Genomic DNA, 16,794 nt, shown 5'->3' on the forward strand with positions numbered 1-16,794 from the left:
TCAGTCCACTAAAACACACTGTTTCTCTGGGACTGAGAAGCCCTAATTTAGAGCACCCACAGAGTTTTCATACAAACTTTCAGTGCTTTAAACATGTCCTCACTCACTTGCTGGTGAGTAACCTCATCACCATCCAGTCCCGAGGAAAGACACTCATCTTCATCAGGTTTCGAAACACACAGAAAATCTTCAGCAGGAACTCCTAAAACACAGAAAGAAGAGAATAATAAGCAGTGGCAGCTGTAGGCAAATGTACTTTCCTAGCCACAGCCAAGACAATTAAGCTAATTATGTTTCCCTTGCTTGATCCCTGTGTCACTACTCTACATAGCTCAGAACATGGAAGCAGCATATATGGGAATGAGGCAGATAGTTTTTTCAGCAGGTGCATTCTCCTATATTTTAAAGCTTACAATGCAGAACTTCATTTTACTTTATTCCATATGACATTTCAATAGTATCATGCAGAAATCTGGTCTGAGTTCCCAGTGTGCCTTTTGGAGGAATTGTTATTTATTTAATTTATATTAAAAAGGGTATGTTTTCATGGTTCTAGGCACCCCGTCATAAAATAAAAAACATTCTTTTATAGGTTATGTAATATGGTAATATAAGATCGCATTTATGATGAAGAATAAAGGACTTGCTAAAGGCATCCCACCCAGATGTCTGTTTCCAAAAGGACCACTTCAGAGAGAGTGAGAGAGAGAGAGAGAGAGAGAGACTGTCTGTGTCTGTGATGTAGTCCTGAGCAAAGGATTGAGGAAAAACTCCTGAGATCAAATCCTGGCTCTGCCAATGACTTACCTTTTGACTCTGAATAAATCACTTAGCAAGTCACTATCTGCCTCATTTTTCACTTTTATATAACAGTGATAGTAATCCTCTCAACCCATAAAAGGGGTATACATTATTATTGTTACACCAACATAGTTCCATTTCTATCTCCATAGCCAATTTAATCACAGGTCTTTTTACTGAGACTATCAAGAAGGTTGCTAGCTGTGATAGTGGTATTTGTGATGTCAGGTGAGAACAACTTCAAAACTTTTCTTACGTGAACACCTCAATATAGCTGGTCAAAACTTCGAATTTCTGGTTTATGGGAAATTTCAAAATTCCTTTCTTCAGATTCAGGTAGAAAACAAATATTTTTGAAATTTTCTAATTACCCAAAATTCTTCTCCCCTCGCCCCCCCCCAATACAGTTTTGGAAGACATTAATTTTGAAATTTCATTTCGGATTTCTCAGTTTTATTTTGGAAGCTTGTTTTTTGTTCTGGAATTTCAAAACTTTGTTTCAAATTTGATTTGATTTTTTTTATTTTTATTATACATAATATTATTTCATGACATGTAGATGTAGTAAATATCATTAAAGGCAGCTGCTTCTTAGTACTGACTGAAACATATTAATAGCTGCCCTTAATGTTTTTAAAAATAAAATATATATTAAAAATAGAATATTTAAACTATTATATAGTATTATGAGTCAGTAGCTACAGTGCATAATGTGCAATGCTACTAACATAAAATAATGTAACAATAAAAACAGGTACAAATAAAATAGAATTCAAAATGAAATTTTGAAATTTCAAAGCAAAAATTAAAATCCCAAAGCAAAATTTGGAAATCTGAAATGATATTTGTTTGTTTTGAAATTTGATCAAAATTGACAACTTTTTCAGAAATATTTCAATTATGATGAAACCAACATTTTCTGTTAAAAAATTCCACAAAAATTTCCAACTAGCTCTATTCCTATGTATACTCCGTGTCTACTTAAGACTCAGTATGAGAATGCCAACTCTTATCATGTGGACTATTGAAGAAGTCATCAAAAGTTAACTTTAGGCCTGCTCTACACTAGTCGGTTATTTCGGAATTAACCAAGTTAATTCGAAAAAAAAAAGATTCCGTCCACACGACCAAACCGTTTTTTTTATTTAAAGGGCTCTTTAATCCGATTTCTGTACTCCACCTCGGCAAGTGGAATAGCGCTTAAATTGAGATCGCAATCCTGTGTTAAAGGTACTGTGGACGCAATTCAACGTTATTGGCCTCCGGGAGCTATCCCAGAATGTTCCCTTGTGACCGCTCTGGACAACACTCTCAACTCTGATGCACTAGCCAGGTGGGCAGGAAAAGCCCCGGGAACTTTTGAATTTCATTTCCTGTTTGGTCACCATCAGCACAGGTGACCATCAGCACAGTCCACCATCACAGGCGACCATGCAGAGTCCACCATCACAAGAGATCACGCAGTCCCGGATTTGCAGACGAGCTCCCGCATGGTCCGAATGGGAGGTACTGGATCTCATTGCATGTTGGGGAGACGAATCTGTTATGGCAGAACTATATTCCAAAAAAAGGAATGCAAATACATACGTTAAAGTCTCCAGGGCCATGACAGAGAGAGGCTACTCCAGGGACACAGAGCAGTGTTGTACAAAAATCAAGGAGCTCAAGCAAGCATACCAAAAAGCCAGTGAGGTGAACAGGCACTCTGGGTCACATCCCCATACATTCTGCTTCTACTGTGAGCTGCATGCAATTATGAGGGGTGACACCACCACTACCTCATCACTGTCCGTAGACACCTGCAAGGGGGGAGTTGCACGGAATGAGGAGGAAGAGTCATTGGAGGAGAACAGTGCACAGGCGGCAAGTGGGGAATCTGTTTCCCCCCCTAGCCAGGAACTATTCTTAATACTGGAGCCAATAGCCTCTCCCCACTCTCAAGGTGGGCTCCCGGACCATGACCCTGGAGAAGGTACTTCTGGTGAGTGAGAGCCTGATCGAAGCCATGCGGTGGGGGGCGGGAGAACCCAGCCGTGCTGGGCTGTTCACGTTTAGTTTAAAGGGTTCATCCCTGCTCAGAGCCTCATCGGAGCCATGCGGTGGATGTGTGTGTGTTGTGTGAAGCGATCATCCCAGAGAGCCCACAGGCCCTCCCTTTATATGGCAAACCCACCAGGCATTGCTTGCTACGGGAAAGGGGGCCTGGCAGTTTGAAATCATTGAAATGAATGTAGAATAAGCAGAACCCTGTGTGCCCTTATGCTGCCTGCAAGCTGAATTCTGTTGCCCGGCCGTGTGTGATGGCTTACTCACACCAAAGTGGAAGGCACTTCAGTATAAGAGGCAAAATGCTAACTTGTACAGAAAGAACATGTGCTGTGTACTATGAATTGCCTGTTTCACTGAGGAGTGTCCCCTTTGCTCTCTGAAATGTATCTTTTAAAATACTACCCTCCCTTTTTCTTCTCCCACAGGTGCAAATGTTTCAACATGGCCCTTATCTATTCTGTTCCAGTGGCTGGTCCAAATTAGAATGCAGAAAAAATGAACTCAGGATGACATGTTCGCCAAGTTCATGCAGTCCTCCCGCACTGACAGGGCCCAGCTGAATGTGTGGAGGCAAACAATTGCGGAGTCCCATAAAGCATTACGGGAACACAAAGAGAGGAGGAACGTGTGTGATGAGAGCAGGCAGGACGCTATGGTCAAGCTCATGGGGGAGAAAACTGACATGCTCCGCTGTATGGTGGATCTAATGCGGGAAAGGCAACAAGACCACAGACTGCCACTGCAGCCCCTGTATAACCGCCCTCCCTCCTCCCCAAGTTCCATAGCCTCCTCACCCAGACACCCAAGAACACAAGGGGGGAGGCTATGGGGACCCACACACTCAACCCCAGAGGATCACCCAAGCAGCAGAAAGCTGGCATATGTGAACTTTTGATTTGGTTTCTAGACTTGTCCTTCCCTCCTCCTCCACTCCCCAACCCAATACTCCTCCCTCCACCCCCCCCTCCCACCTTCTGATTTCTCTCAATGTGTTGTGCAACAAATAATAAAGAACAGTTTTAAAACAATTTTTACTTTATTTCCTTTCATATATATAGGGGGGTGGGTAACTTCAAGAGAAACAAACACAACTGTCACACTGTACCCTGGCCAGTCATGAAACTGGCTTTCAATGCTTCTCTGATGCGCAGCACGCCCTGCTGCGCTCTTCTAATCACCCTGTTGTCTGGCTGTGCGAAATTGGCTGCCAGGCGAGTTGCCTCAACCTCTCACCCCGCCATAAACGTCTCCCCCTTACTCTCACAGATACTGTGGAGCACACAACAAGCAACAATTACAACTGGAATATTGATTGTGCTGAGATCTAACCGAGTCAGTAACTGCGCCAGCATGCTTTCAAACGTCCAAAAGCACGTTCTACCACCATTCTGCACTTGCTCAGCCTATAGTTGAACTGCTCCTTACTACTGTCCAGGGTGCCTGTGTGCGGCTTCGTGAGCCATGGCATTAAGGGTTAGGCTGGGTCCCCGAGGATAACTATAGGCATTTCAACATCCCCAACAGTAATTTTCTGGTCTGGGAAGTATGTCCCTTCCTGCAGCTGTTCAAACAGACCAGAGTTCCTGAAGATGCGAGGGTCATGCACCTTTCCCAGCCATCCCATGTTGATGTCGGTCCCTTGTGATCCACCAGTGCTTGCAGCAACATGGAAAAGTACCCCTTGCGGTTTACATACTGGCCACCCTGGTGTGCCGGGGCCAAGATAGGGATATGCGTTCCGACTATCACCCTGCTGCAGTTAGGGAACCCCAGCGCATTAAAGCCATCCACAATGGTCTGCACATTTCCCAAAGTCACTACCCTTGATAGCAGCTGGTCAATGATTGCACCGGCTACTTGAAGCACAGCAGCCCCTACAGTAGATTCGCCCATTCCGAACTGATTCCTGACTGACCGGTAGCTGTTGGGCGTTGCAAGCTTCCACAGTGCAATGGCCACTCGCTTCTCAACTGTGAGGGCTGCTCTCATTTTGGTATCTGCGCTTCAGGGCACAGGACAGCAAGACACAAAGTTCATGAAAGTGGCCCTACGCATACAAAAGTTTTGCAGCCACTGTGAATCATCCCAGACCTGCAACACTATGCGGTCCCACCAGTCTGCTTGTTTCCCGGGCCCAGAATCGGCGTTCCACGGCATGAACCTGGCCCAATGCCACCATGATCTCCCAATTTCCACATGCCGTGCTTCTAGGAACGTCTATATTCATGTCCTCATCAGTATAGTAATCGCGCTGTTGTCGCTTCCTCGCCCGGTTTTGCAGGTACTGCACATACTGCTGGATAATGCGCGAGGTATGTACAATGGTCAAAACTGCAGCGGAGATCTGAGCGGGCTCCATGCTATGGCGCCTGCACGGGTAGTCCTGGAAAAAGGGCGTGAAACGTAGGAGAGCTCTTCGGTTCAAGATGGCTGATAAAAGGCAGTAAATGGTTGTCTTCTGTAGCTTTCACAAAGGCGGGAAGCTCGCTAGAGCTGCAATAGCGGGAGAGCAGAGTTTGCGGCAGAAGCTGTACGCTCAGTTCGTGATGGCCGAAAAAAGGCAGGAAATGGTTAGATAAAAGAGTAGATAGAAAGATGATAGGACATGCGAGGTGGATTCATAGTACCAGGAGACAGGCGGTGCACTGTACTGCACTGTCTGCTGGCAGTATGACGTCTGCCGTAGCTTTCACGGAGGGAGAAGCAAGTGACGACACATACTCAGAAACACCCGCAAGAATGTTTTTGCCCCATCATGCACTGGGAGCTTAACTCAGAATTGTAATGGGCGTCGGGGACTGTGGGAACTGTGGGATAGCTTCCCACAGTGCACTGCTCCGACATTCGGTACTGTGGACGCATTCGGTACTGTAGCCTCGGTACTGTGGACGCACTCCGCCGAATTCACGCGCTTTAGTGGGGACACACAACACCGAATGTATAAAATCACTTCCGAAAATTGAATAGAATAAGTTCGAATTAATTTTGTACTGTAGATGTACCCTTAGATCACTACCAATTTGTGCTCCATTCAACCTAGCCACCTAGAGGTAAGAGGCTCTGTTATCCCAAAGTCTATATCTCTGAACCACCCTTTCTCAGGATAAATTTTCATTGGTATATACAATAATTGGAAGTTGACAACCTCTTCCAAAAGCACTTCAGATCCTGTTCCACCTTGTTTGTTCAGTGTTTTAACAGGTTTCTACCATGGTGTCAGTTTGGTATTACTATTCACTCTATTACTGAGCTGTCACACTAGCCACAAAAACATTTTGTATATAACCCTGTCATCATACTGTGAAAGGAAAGTGACAGCATGACTGTTACTTCCATCAGATTTATGTATTGCTTCTTGATGTTATTCTGCACTTCAGAGCCATTTACTGTGGTCTGAGACATGCTGCCTTCATAAAGATGTGAAGGTAAAAGGTAGGCTTCTCTCCCTTTGAGATGGACACCTCAAAGCAGATGATTGTTGGGAAGCCACCGGTGAGGGTACATAAACTGTGTACTAAGCAACTCTCTCTTGGCAACTAATAGCTATGATTTAGGTCACCACTCTCCAATGGGAATTTGGAGAGCTTGTCGAAGCATACCAGGTGGATTAGGCTGGCCAATACTCCAACAAATTGAGAAAAACTTTGCTGTTGACTTTTCTCTGCTTGTCAAAAGTCAGCCTTGGAATATAATTATCTTTTGACAAAAGAAAAAACTTCAAACCTTTTCTTAAGTGAGCTCCTATGTATATTCCATGCCCTTCAATAGGTTGCAGAATAAACTACTTTGGATTTTCTAGTCTGTATAGACTACTAGTCTGTAGTTCAGGCTGTTCCACAAAGTACCATAATGATATCTATCCCAGGTATTTATCTGCTCCCTATTACCATATGATCTGAACACCTTGCTATCTTTAATATATTTATCCTCACACCACTGCCATGAGGTAGGGAAGTGCTATGGGTATAACTAACTGCAGCTGAGAGGTGTTATTCCCAGTGTGGGTAGACAGATTCATGCTAGCACATTAAAAATAGCAGTGTGGAAATTGCGGCGTTGGCTTGGGCTAGTCACTTGAGCACAGACCCAAAGGGTTGGGCAGGCTTGCACTTGGGCAGCTACCCTGAGCCACTGCTAGTGCCACAACATCCACACTCCACTAACTCAAGTTGAGCTAGCGTGAGTCTGTCTACCCACACTGAGAATAACACCTCCGAGCTGCAGTGTAGACATACTAGAGAGATTCTGCGTATGTCTACAATGCAGAAAAAAACCTGCAACACAGTCTCAGAGCCTAGGTCAACAGATTTGGGCTTGCAGGACTTGGGCTACCGGGCTAAAAATAGCAGTTTAGATGTTCCTGCTCGGACTGGAGCCCAGGGTCTGAGACCCTACCCCTCAGCTCCAGCCCACGTGTGAATGTCTACACAGCTATTTTTAGCCTTGCAATCCAAGTCCCGTGAGCCCAAGTCAATGGAACCAGGGTCTGAGATTCAGCACCATGGGTTTTTCTTTGCAGTGTAGACATACCTTCAGTGGCTTGTTCAAGGTCACACTGTAAGCCTGGGCTGGAGGTAGGGACTCCCAACTCCTAGGCTAGTGCCCTAACCACTGGACCATCCTTTTCTCTAATAATAATAAAGTAAGTATATGAAAAAAATAGTGACTATATCTGTAGTGAATGTGGATGTTCAGCAGAATAAGTGAAAACACTTTCTGCATTGTCATCTATCTGATTTCTGAGGATAATATTTAATAGTTGCTTCTAAAAACCATGAAGTTATATCCTACCTTTAGCTCATCCTTGCTCTGGAAGTTGTCCAGTAAATGTTGAAAATGAGTGTCTGACATCTGACGAAGCAGAGACAAGAGACAGGACACATACTCTCCCTGTCAAGTAAATGAAGAATTATTTAGTCCAGACAATCAAAGAATTTTTTATATGTAAAATTCAACCTGAGGTAGGAGATAAAAGGTGGGGTCTGAAATGGCACCAATGCATATGAAAGAAAAAAATCAGTTACCTACCTTTTGTAACTGTTGTTCTTCGAGATGTGTTGTTCATGTCCATTCCACATTAGGTGCGCGCACGCCGGTGCACGGACGTCAGAAACTTTTTCCCTTAGCGGCTCCCATCAGGTCGGCAGGGGAGCCCCCTTGAGTGGCACCTCTATGCTGGTGCATATATACCTCTGCTGACCCGACCCCCCTTCAGTTCCTTCTTGCCAGAGACTCAGACAGAGGGGAAGGAGGGTGGGAAGTGTAATGGACGTGAACAACACATCTCAAAGAACAACAGTTACGAAAGGTAGGTAACCGTTTTTTCTTCTTTGCGTGCTTGTTCATGTCCATTCCACATTAGGTGACTCACAAGCTTACCATAGGAGGAGGGTAGGAGTCATGGAGCAATTGACTGAAGAACAGCCCTGCCAACCGCTGCATCATCTCTGACCTGCTGGTTGACTGCGTAGTGGGTTGTCAATGTGTGCACTGATGACCAGGTGGCTGCTTTACAGATCTCCTGGATCAGGATGTGCGCCAGAAAAGCTGTTGAGGATGCTTGTGCCCTTGTCGCCAACGTAATGGCCACCAGGAACGCCACCTTCCAGGAGAGGTGAATGATAGAGCAAGAGGCCAGGGGCTCGAATGGGGCCCCATAAGCTTGGAAAGGACCAGATTAAGGTTCCAGGGAGGAACCGACAGGCATGAGTAAGGGAACACTCTCTCCAGTCCCTTGAGGAACAGCACCACCATGGGGTTAGAAAATGCAGAGCATCCGGATTCCCCCAGGTGGAATGCTGAAATGGCAGCTAGGAGGCTTGCTCGCGCCTGCACCGAGTCCAGAACTGCCCCAATGAACTCCAGCCTTTGCGTTGGTATCAAGGAAGACTTGGGCATGTTGATGAGAAGACCCAGCTTGTGGAACGCGTCCAGGGCCACTGTCACATGGGAACAGACCTCCTCTTCGGACCGACCCACGAGGAGCCAATCGTCGAGGTATGGGTATATCTGTATTCTCCTCTTTCGCAGAAAGGCTGCCACTACTGACATGCATTTCATGAACATGTGGGTGGCTGCCACCAGGCCGAACAGGAGGACCACAAACTGGTAATAGTGCTGGTTTATGGTGAACCGCAGGAATCACCGGTGAGCGGCGTGAATAGTGATGTGAAAGTACGCATCTTTCATGTCGAGGGCAGCATACCAATCCCCCGGATCCAGTGACAGGATAATAGTGCCTAGGGAGACCATGCGGAAGCGAACCTTGACTAAGAACTTGTTGAGCCCGTGAAGGTCTAAAATGGGCCAAAGGCCCCCCTTTGCCTTTGCGATGAGAAAATAATGGGAGTAAAACCCTTCCCCCTTAGTTCCTGAGGGACTTCCTCCACTGCCCCCGCCTCTAAGAGTGATTGTACCTCCTGCATAAGGAGTTGCTCGTGAGAAGGGTCCCTGAAGAGAGACGGGGAAGGGGGTGGGTAGGAGGGAAAGAGGAGAACTGTAGCGTGTAACCCACTTGTACCGTGCGCAAGACCCAACGGTCTGACGTTATACGGGACCATGCCTGGTAGAAGTGGGACAAGCGGTCCAGGAAACATGGGGAAGGATCCAGGAGCTGGGTTGGTACGCTGTCCTCGAATGCACCTTCAAAACCCCTGCTTGTTGCCAAGCTGGGGCTTGCCCTGGCCCTGGCCTTAATTAGGCATGTTATTCCGCCTGCGTCTGTTGTCTCTGCCCCTCCTGTGATAAGACTCCTGCCTAGGGCGAGGCTGGTGCTGCCATTGCTGCAACAGTTGGGGCTTGAATGGCTTCCTCTGAGTTGCTGGGGTGTGCATTCCTAACAACTTGAGGGTTGCCCAGGAGTCTTTAAGGCTAGGCAGCCTGGCATCTATCTGGTCAGAAAAGAGGCCTGACCCTTCAAAGGGGAGGTCCTGGATGGTTTTCTGGACCTCTGGCGGAAGGCCTGAAGCCCAAAGCCACGTTGAGCACCTCATCACCACACCTGAGGCAGTTGTTCTTGCTGCTGTGTCTGCCGCATCCAGAGAGGCCTGTAAAGAGGTCTTGGGAACTGCCTTTCCCTCTTCCACAAGGGCCGTGAACTCAGGTTGAGAGCCCTGAGGCAAGGAGTCTTTAAATTTGGAAACTGCTGCCCAGGAATTAAAATTGTGCCTGTTTAGGATCACCTGCTGGTTCACAATCCTTAATTGGAAGCCCTCAGAGGAGCAGACCTTCCTTCCAAAGAGGTCCAAACGTTTAGCCTCCTTGGCCTTGGGGGCCAGGGCTTCCTGGCCATGACGCTCCCGTTCATTCACAGCTGAGACGACCAGTGAACAGGGAGCTGGATGACAAAATAGGAAGTCGTATCCCTTGGAGGGGGTGAAGTACTTCCTCTTCATCCCCCTTGCCGTCCGTGCACTGGAGGCTGGGGTTTGCCAGACCAGCTTGTAGTTAGACTGAATTTTCTTTATGAGTGGGAGCACAATTCTGGAGGGGCCTTCAGGGCTTAGGATGTCCACCATAGGATCCTCCTGTTCCACCACTTCCTCCGCCTGTAGGCCCAAGTTCTGGGTGACCCTGCAGAGCACCTCCTGATGTGCCCTGTGTTCAATCGGGAGAGGCCCTGAAACTGCCGTGCCCACCACAGCTTTGTCTGGGGATGATGAGGAGGTGAGGGCCTGCTGTGCTTCCTCACCTGCTCTTCTTGCCCCTCATCATAGGCCGGGGACACATCTGATCCCTGCCTGGTTGATTGTCCCCAGGATGGCCCCGGGCTCAGTGCCACTTCCACTTGCTGGTGTTTTGGAGAAGCGTCTGGCTGCCTGGATACCGTAGCCTCCTTGGGTGCGGAGGGTGCCTGTGTGAGGACTGAGACCAATGCACCGAATAGCCGGACCTCAAAACTCTGGAGGAGGTCCCTTGCTGCTGCTGATAGGCCCACGGTGTCTAAAAGGGCCATTGTCGTGGCGGGCCCCATTGGGGATGCCACGCAGTCTGGGGCTCCCTGCTAGCCGGCGCCCTGTGGGCGTAGCTGGAACTGCTCGAGTCAACCTCGGATTCCGAGGACGCCAACCTCAAAGGCCAAGGCAGTGCCGTGGCACGGTGCCGTCAGGAGGCTGGAGAGCGGCTCCTCACCAACCGGGACTGGGATTGGTACCAATGCTCTCGGGATTGGGATGGCTGCCTTCTTCCCTGGGCCGGGGACTGTGGCCTTATATCCCCTTAGTGCCGACTTAGTGACAGTGCCGGGCAGCGATGTGCCGGCGGAGCCGGTGCCATATGCTGGCTCAGGTTCCGGTGCCATCGAGTCCCGCTGAGCCAAAGGTAACTGGGGGTCCACGGAGGCTGAGTTCAACTGGGACCGGCGCCGGGAGGGTGACCTTGAGTGGCGCACCATTGCCAGCTTGTCTCTGGACGGCACCCTTCGTGATGGTGCTGGAGGCTTCTCCTTGCCAGGGAGGGGGCTTTCCAACAACAGCTCGATGAGGTCTTTTGCCGCCTCAAAGGTGTCTGGCGTGGAGGGCTGTTCTAGGATGTCTTCCAGCCCTTGTCTGCGCTCAACCCACTTAGCCCGGGGCTCGATGGGCCCTGCGGCACCGGAGCCACCGGTGCCGGTGTATGTTCTGGGGCCACACTGCCCCTCTGAGTGCTCGGTCCCTTGGAAGGCGCCGCCTTCTTACATGGGGAGTGCCCTCTATTGCCTTTAGGCTGCCCCTTTGACCGTACTGGAAAAGTTGAGCGGTGCCGGAGCTTGTCCTGTTGCTTCGGTGCCACAATGCTTATGCAGCCTCACCGGTGCCAGATCATGGACTGATGCCAGGGCACTCCGCACCGAGGACACCGGCACCGAAGCCGGATGGTCCAAGGCCGTAGGTTGCAGCGTGGCCTCCATGAGTAACTGCTTGAAGCAAAAGTCTCTTTCTTTCTTGGCTTAAAAGCCTTACAGATCTTGCAGCGCTCAGTCTGGTGCAATTCTCCCAAACAGCAGAGACAGGAGTCGTGGGATCACTGATTGGCATAGGCTTGCGGCATGTGGCACAAGCCTTAAACCCTTGGGCCTGCAGCATGCCCCGCAGCCCAGGGGTGGTGCTGGAAACAACTTTCAGACACCTAAAACAAAGGAAGCTTAACTGTAGTATAAAGAAGTACTAACTACTGGTAACTATTAACTACAGATAACTGCTAACTACTGATAACTGCTACAACTGTGCTAAGGGATCACTTGTAAGCGAGCGAAGAGTTGTTCCAACCCCACCATGGATGGTAAGAAGGAACTGAAGGGGGGTCGGTTCGGCAGGGGTATATATGCACCAGCATAGAGGTGCAACTCTAGGAGGCTTCCCTGTTGACCCGATGGGACCCGCTAAGGGAAAAAGTTTCTGACGTCTGTGCATGCGGCACGCGCACATCTAATGTGGAATGGACGTGAACAAACACTTGAAGAAGTCGTCATTTGCAGAGATTAAAAATACTGTATGACAAATTCTCTCTATTGCCTGTTAATACAAAGCAAAAACTCTCAGAGGCTCAGCTGTGTGTGCTCTTTTTTTCATAGGACTTATTACAAATATCAGAGTTTAAACAGTCAATACAGATAGTCAAGGGGTCTCTCTCCCAGTATGTAGGAGAAGCTGCTCTGAAATCAAGGTCTTACATAGTAAATAATGCTTTGCAGTTATATAGCTCCTTTCACCACAGCCTCTCAAAGTGCTTTACAAAGGTGAGTAAAAATCCCCATTTTTACACATTTGAAGAGTACAGCATAAAGGGGTTAGGCATTGTGTCAAAGGTAAGGTTGCAAGTCAGTGGCTGTCAGGAATGGTATCTGTCTCCACATTACTAGTTCCCTGCTATGACTATGTTTCCTTGTAGCAACTGTGTCCCTAAGCCATTGAAACAATTTATTTTTAAACAATTGCAAAGATTTTTTAAGAAGTACCTAATCTGGTGTCACACATTACAGATACTGTGCTAAATATGAATGTTCATGAAGAATGTTTCTGAAGAGATTTTATATCTGAGAGAGTCCTGGGCAATTTCCTTTTTCAGATGGATTCAAGTATCTGCCCACATGCTCTGGAATGTTTATAAACTTTTCTGAGCTACTCCAATTAATGTTAATACCTTGTCTTTATTAAGAAAAAGGTGTGTTCTTACCATGTGTTAGCTAACAGATGTAAGCGAAAGAATGTAAAATCATAGTGAAGAAAAGGCAATTGCGGTTCTAACATGTTAGCAAGTGAAGGTAAACCCTAGACTCGTCCCTACAAACTGCCTTGTCTTCATTAGGAATTTACCTTATGTTTGTTACTGCATTTTAGCTAACAAGAGGTTAGGAAACATCTTTGTTCTTAGTGTGGAGGCACTGACTGTACATCTACCTGCTCAACACACTCAAATTCCCAGCCAATTTGTAAGAAAATTAACACTGGGTGGAAGGTGTTTTGGAGAACAGATTGACAACACAAATGGTGCTGACCTCAGCTCAGTGTTTGAATCAAGTAAAAATAGGGTTAGGATAGAATATGTAGTGCAATGAGTCCAGGAAGGGAGAAGGCTGGATGGGAATTTTATTCTTTCCCCCCTCTTTTAGTGAAGGACAAGGAAGAATTCTCATTCCATCTTTATCCCATGCTGCTGAGTAATTTGGGCCAGCTGTAAGCGTATTAGCACCCTTTGCAAAGATCAGGGTTGGTGCTATTTTCATCTCTCTTTGCTCCTTTCCTCCCACCCAGCTCAGCAACACATTTGATTCCCTATCTGTTATTTCCTTCTCCAGAAGGATGCACCTGTTTCATTTGTGGGAAGTGATAACTGTGGATCAGTTGAGCAGAATCTCTCCAGGAACTGAAATGAATGGCACTGGCCTGCTGGTGAGCAATCAAGATATTCCCAATGCTATTTTGGTGCCCATTTAGAGGTGGAGCCCTAAATCATCACCTAATTGGCATCTGCCACTACCAAATGATAATTTGCAATCATAGCTTCAAATGTAATCCAAGACAGTAACTACAGCAACCAGAAAGCTTTCTGGGCCTCATCAGTTGCTGATGTAAATATGAAGCAGCCTGACTAGTACACTGTGACAGATTTTTTCAGAGTGGAAGGAATGAATTCATGAGTGGGAAGGAAAGGAGAGAAAGCTGTGATCGTTCATGCAGGAGAGATGGTAATGAGGTGTAGGTGGTTGTGAGGGAGTGGGATAAAGGGAGCTGAACGTTAGAGAAGCAGGAAATAGAACCTGATTGTTAGTTACTAACAGTGATTTCAGCTGTGCACTGCGGGCAACGCTGCCCTCTTACCGCCTCCTGAGACTGCGATTTACTCATGATAGTAAGCAGAGTTTGTAAAAGTACATCCAGGAGGCTCTCCACCATCATCTCAACCTCCTCCACTACATCTGCCTCCTACAATGAGCAGTAAGAAAACAGACAATTAGTAGCTGAGGACAGAAATGGCAAGCCAAATGTGCAGCTCCAACCATGCCAGGAACAGCCTTCCTAATGGGATTCTGATAATTTTAGAGAAGCTCAGGAAGAATTGTTACCAAAAGAGATTCCTGGAGATGGAGGTTCGGAGGGAGAAAATAAACATCACCCTACATAGCAGACACTGTCATGTGGCTGCAATATTACAGTATGGGACTTCTCACCTCTTCCCTCCCTGATAGAAGGATATTGGAACACATCAAAAGATATAAATTAGGGTTGTCGATGAATCACAGTTAACTCACGTGATTAATTCAAAAAAAATCATGATTAAAAAATGTAATCACGATTAATTGCACTGTTAAACAATAGAATACCAATTCAAATGTATTAAATATTTTTGGATGTTTTTCTATATTTTCAAGTACATTGATTTCTATTACAGCACAGAATACAAAGTGTACAGTGCTCACTTTATATTATTAATTTTGATTACCAATATTTGCACTGTAAAAATGATAAACAAAAGAAAGTATTTTTCAGTCACCTCATACAAGTACTGTAGTGCAATCTCTTTATCATGAAAGTGTAACTTACAAAGGTAGATTATTTTTGTTACATAACTGCACTCAAAAATAAAACAATGTAAAACTTTAGAGCCTACAAGTCCACTCAGTCCTACTTCTTGTTCAGCCAATCTCTAAGACAAACAAGTTTGTTTACATTTACGGGAGATACTGCTGCCTGCTCCTTATTTAAAATGTCACCTGAAAGTGAGAACAGGCATTCACATGGCATTTTTGTAGCCAGTGTGGCAAGGTATTTACATCCCAGATATGCTAAACATCTGTATGCCCCTTCATGCGCCGGCCAGCATTCCAGAGGACATGCTTCCATGCTGATGATGCTCGTTAAAAAATAATGCATTAATTAAATTTGTGACTGAACTCCTTGTGGGAGAATTGTAGGTCTCCTGTTCTGTTTTACCCGGATTCTACCATATATTTCATGTTATAGCAGTCTCGAATGATGATCCAGCACGTTTGTTTTAAGAACACTTCCACAGCAGATTTGACAAAACGCAAAGAGGGTCCCAATGTGAGATTGGGCCCTAAGTTTAAGAATCTGAAGTGCCATCCAAATGTGGGAGGGACGAGGTGTGGAGCGTGCTTTCAGAAGTCTTAAAAGATCAACACTCAGATGTGGAAACTACAGAACCCGAACCACCAAAAAAGAAAGTTGACCTTCTGCTGGTGGCATCTGACTCAGATGATGAAAATGAACATGTGTCAGTCCATTCTGCTTTGGATCGTTATCGAGCAGAACCCATCATCACCATGGACTCATGTCCTCTGGAATGGTTGTTGAAGCATGAAGGGACATATGAACCTTTAGCACCTCTGGCATGTAAATGTCTTGCTACGACAGCTATAACAGTGCCATGCGAATGCCTGTTCTCACTTTCTGGTGACATTGTAAACAAGAAGTGGGCAGCATTGTCTCCTGTAAATTGTAACCAAACTTGTTTGTCTGAGCGACTGGCTGAAGTAGGACTGAGTGGACTTGTAGGTTCTAAAGTTATACATGGTTTTATTTTTTAACACAGTTTGTTTGTACATAATTCTACCTTTGTAAATTCAACTTTCATAATAAAGAGATTGCACTACAGTACTTGTATTAGATGAATTGAAAAATATTATTTTGTTTGTTTTTTACAGTGCAAATATTTGTAATAAAAAATAAATATAAAGTGGGCACTGTATACCTTGTATTCTGTGTTGTAATTGAAATAAATATATTTGAAAATGTAGAAAACATCCAAAAATATTTAAATACATGTTATTCTATTATTAACAGTGCGATTAATTGCGATTCATTTTTTTAATCATGCGATTAATTTTTTTAATCGCTTGACAGCCCTAATATAAATCCATAATCGGAGACCTATGTACTCTGTGGCACAATGGGACCAACTTCTGTTCCCCTGTGTTCTGTGGGAACATTACTTTATTTTATTGTTTCTTTCATCCCATTCAAACCTACAGAACTACAGCGTACAGTTCAAAATACTCATTGATGTCACTTATTTTAAATGCCATAGACTTCCTCCTTTGGAGTAACCTGGGATATTTCACTGCCCTGTAGGAAAATCTGAACGTTTTAAAAAATGACTGAGGTGGCATTCGAGATAAGAGTATCCTGAAGATAAAACCCAGCTGTTTAAATCAGCAGCAATTTCTGAAAATAAGCATGATTTCATTGATTAGATAATTTTACAGAGTTCTCTTAACATTCACGATAAAGTGCTAATTACTGTCTCCTACACAACTGCAAGTGACAGGACTGGGTAGGGCTTTTGAGCACCACAGATAAGTGAGTTCCAGGCTAGGGTGAAGAAAATTAAACAGTGTCAGTCTTGCTCGGTTTGTCTGAGGTGTGTGTGTGTTTTCACAGCAAGAACATGCTGTAACCAGAATGCTATGAGTCATACACACAAAAGAAGTCGTTCACTTAAGGAATT

General features: G+C 45.7%; 2 protein-coding genes across 14 annotated transcripts in view; one reads left to right on the forward strand and one right to left on the reverse strand.

The window, feature by feature from the left end:
- The window catches only part of DOCK3 (dedicator of cytokinesis 3), a 625,234-nt gene that overhangs the window by 107,529 nt on the left and 500,911 nt on the right, over positions 1–16,794 (reverse strand). For 12 of the 13 annotated variants that reach the window (XM_039547582.1, XM_039547590.1, XM_039547589.1 and 9 more), the window contains 3 exons: positions 14,106–14,252; positions 7,642–7,740; positions 108–202 (listed from right to left, as the gene is read on the reverse strand). In XM_039547582.1, coding sequence (XP_039403516.1) covers positions 108–202; positions 7,642–7,740; positions 14,106–14,252 — 341 coding nt within the window. The remainder of the gene's footprint in view (positions 1–107; positions 203–7,641; positions 7,741–14,105; positions 14,253–16,794) is intronic. The other variant, XM_039547580.1, reaches the window with a different exon arrangement.
- On the forward strand, positions 2,168–3,574 carry LOC120409461. The gene is made up of 2 exons (XM_039547591.1): positions 2,168–2,782; positions 3,276–3,574. Exons 1-2 carry the CDS (start codon positions 2,233–2,235, stop codon positions 3,347–3,349), a joined length of 624 nt encoding a protein of 207 aa, XP_039403525.1. The 5' UTR covers positions 2,168–2,232; the 3' UTR covers positions 3,350–3,574.

This window comes from Mauremys reevesii, linkage group 7 (genome assembly GCF_016161935.1).
Source record: "Mauremys reevesii isolate NIE-2019 linkage group 7, ASM1616193v1, whole genome shotgun sequence".
In the NCBI taxonomy this organism is placed as follows: Eukaryota; Metazoa; Chordata; order Testudines; family Geoemydidae; genus Mauremys; species Mauremys reevesii.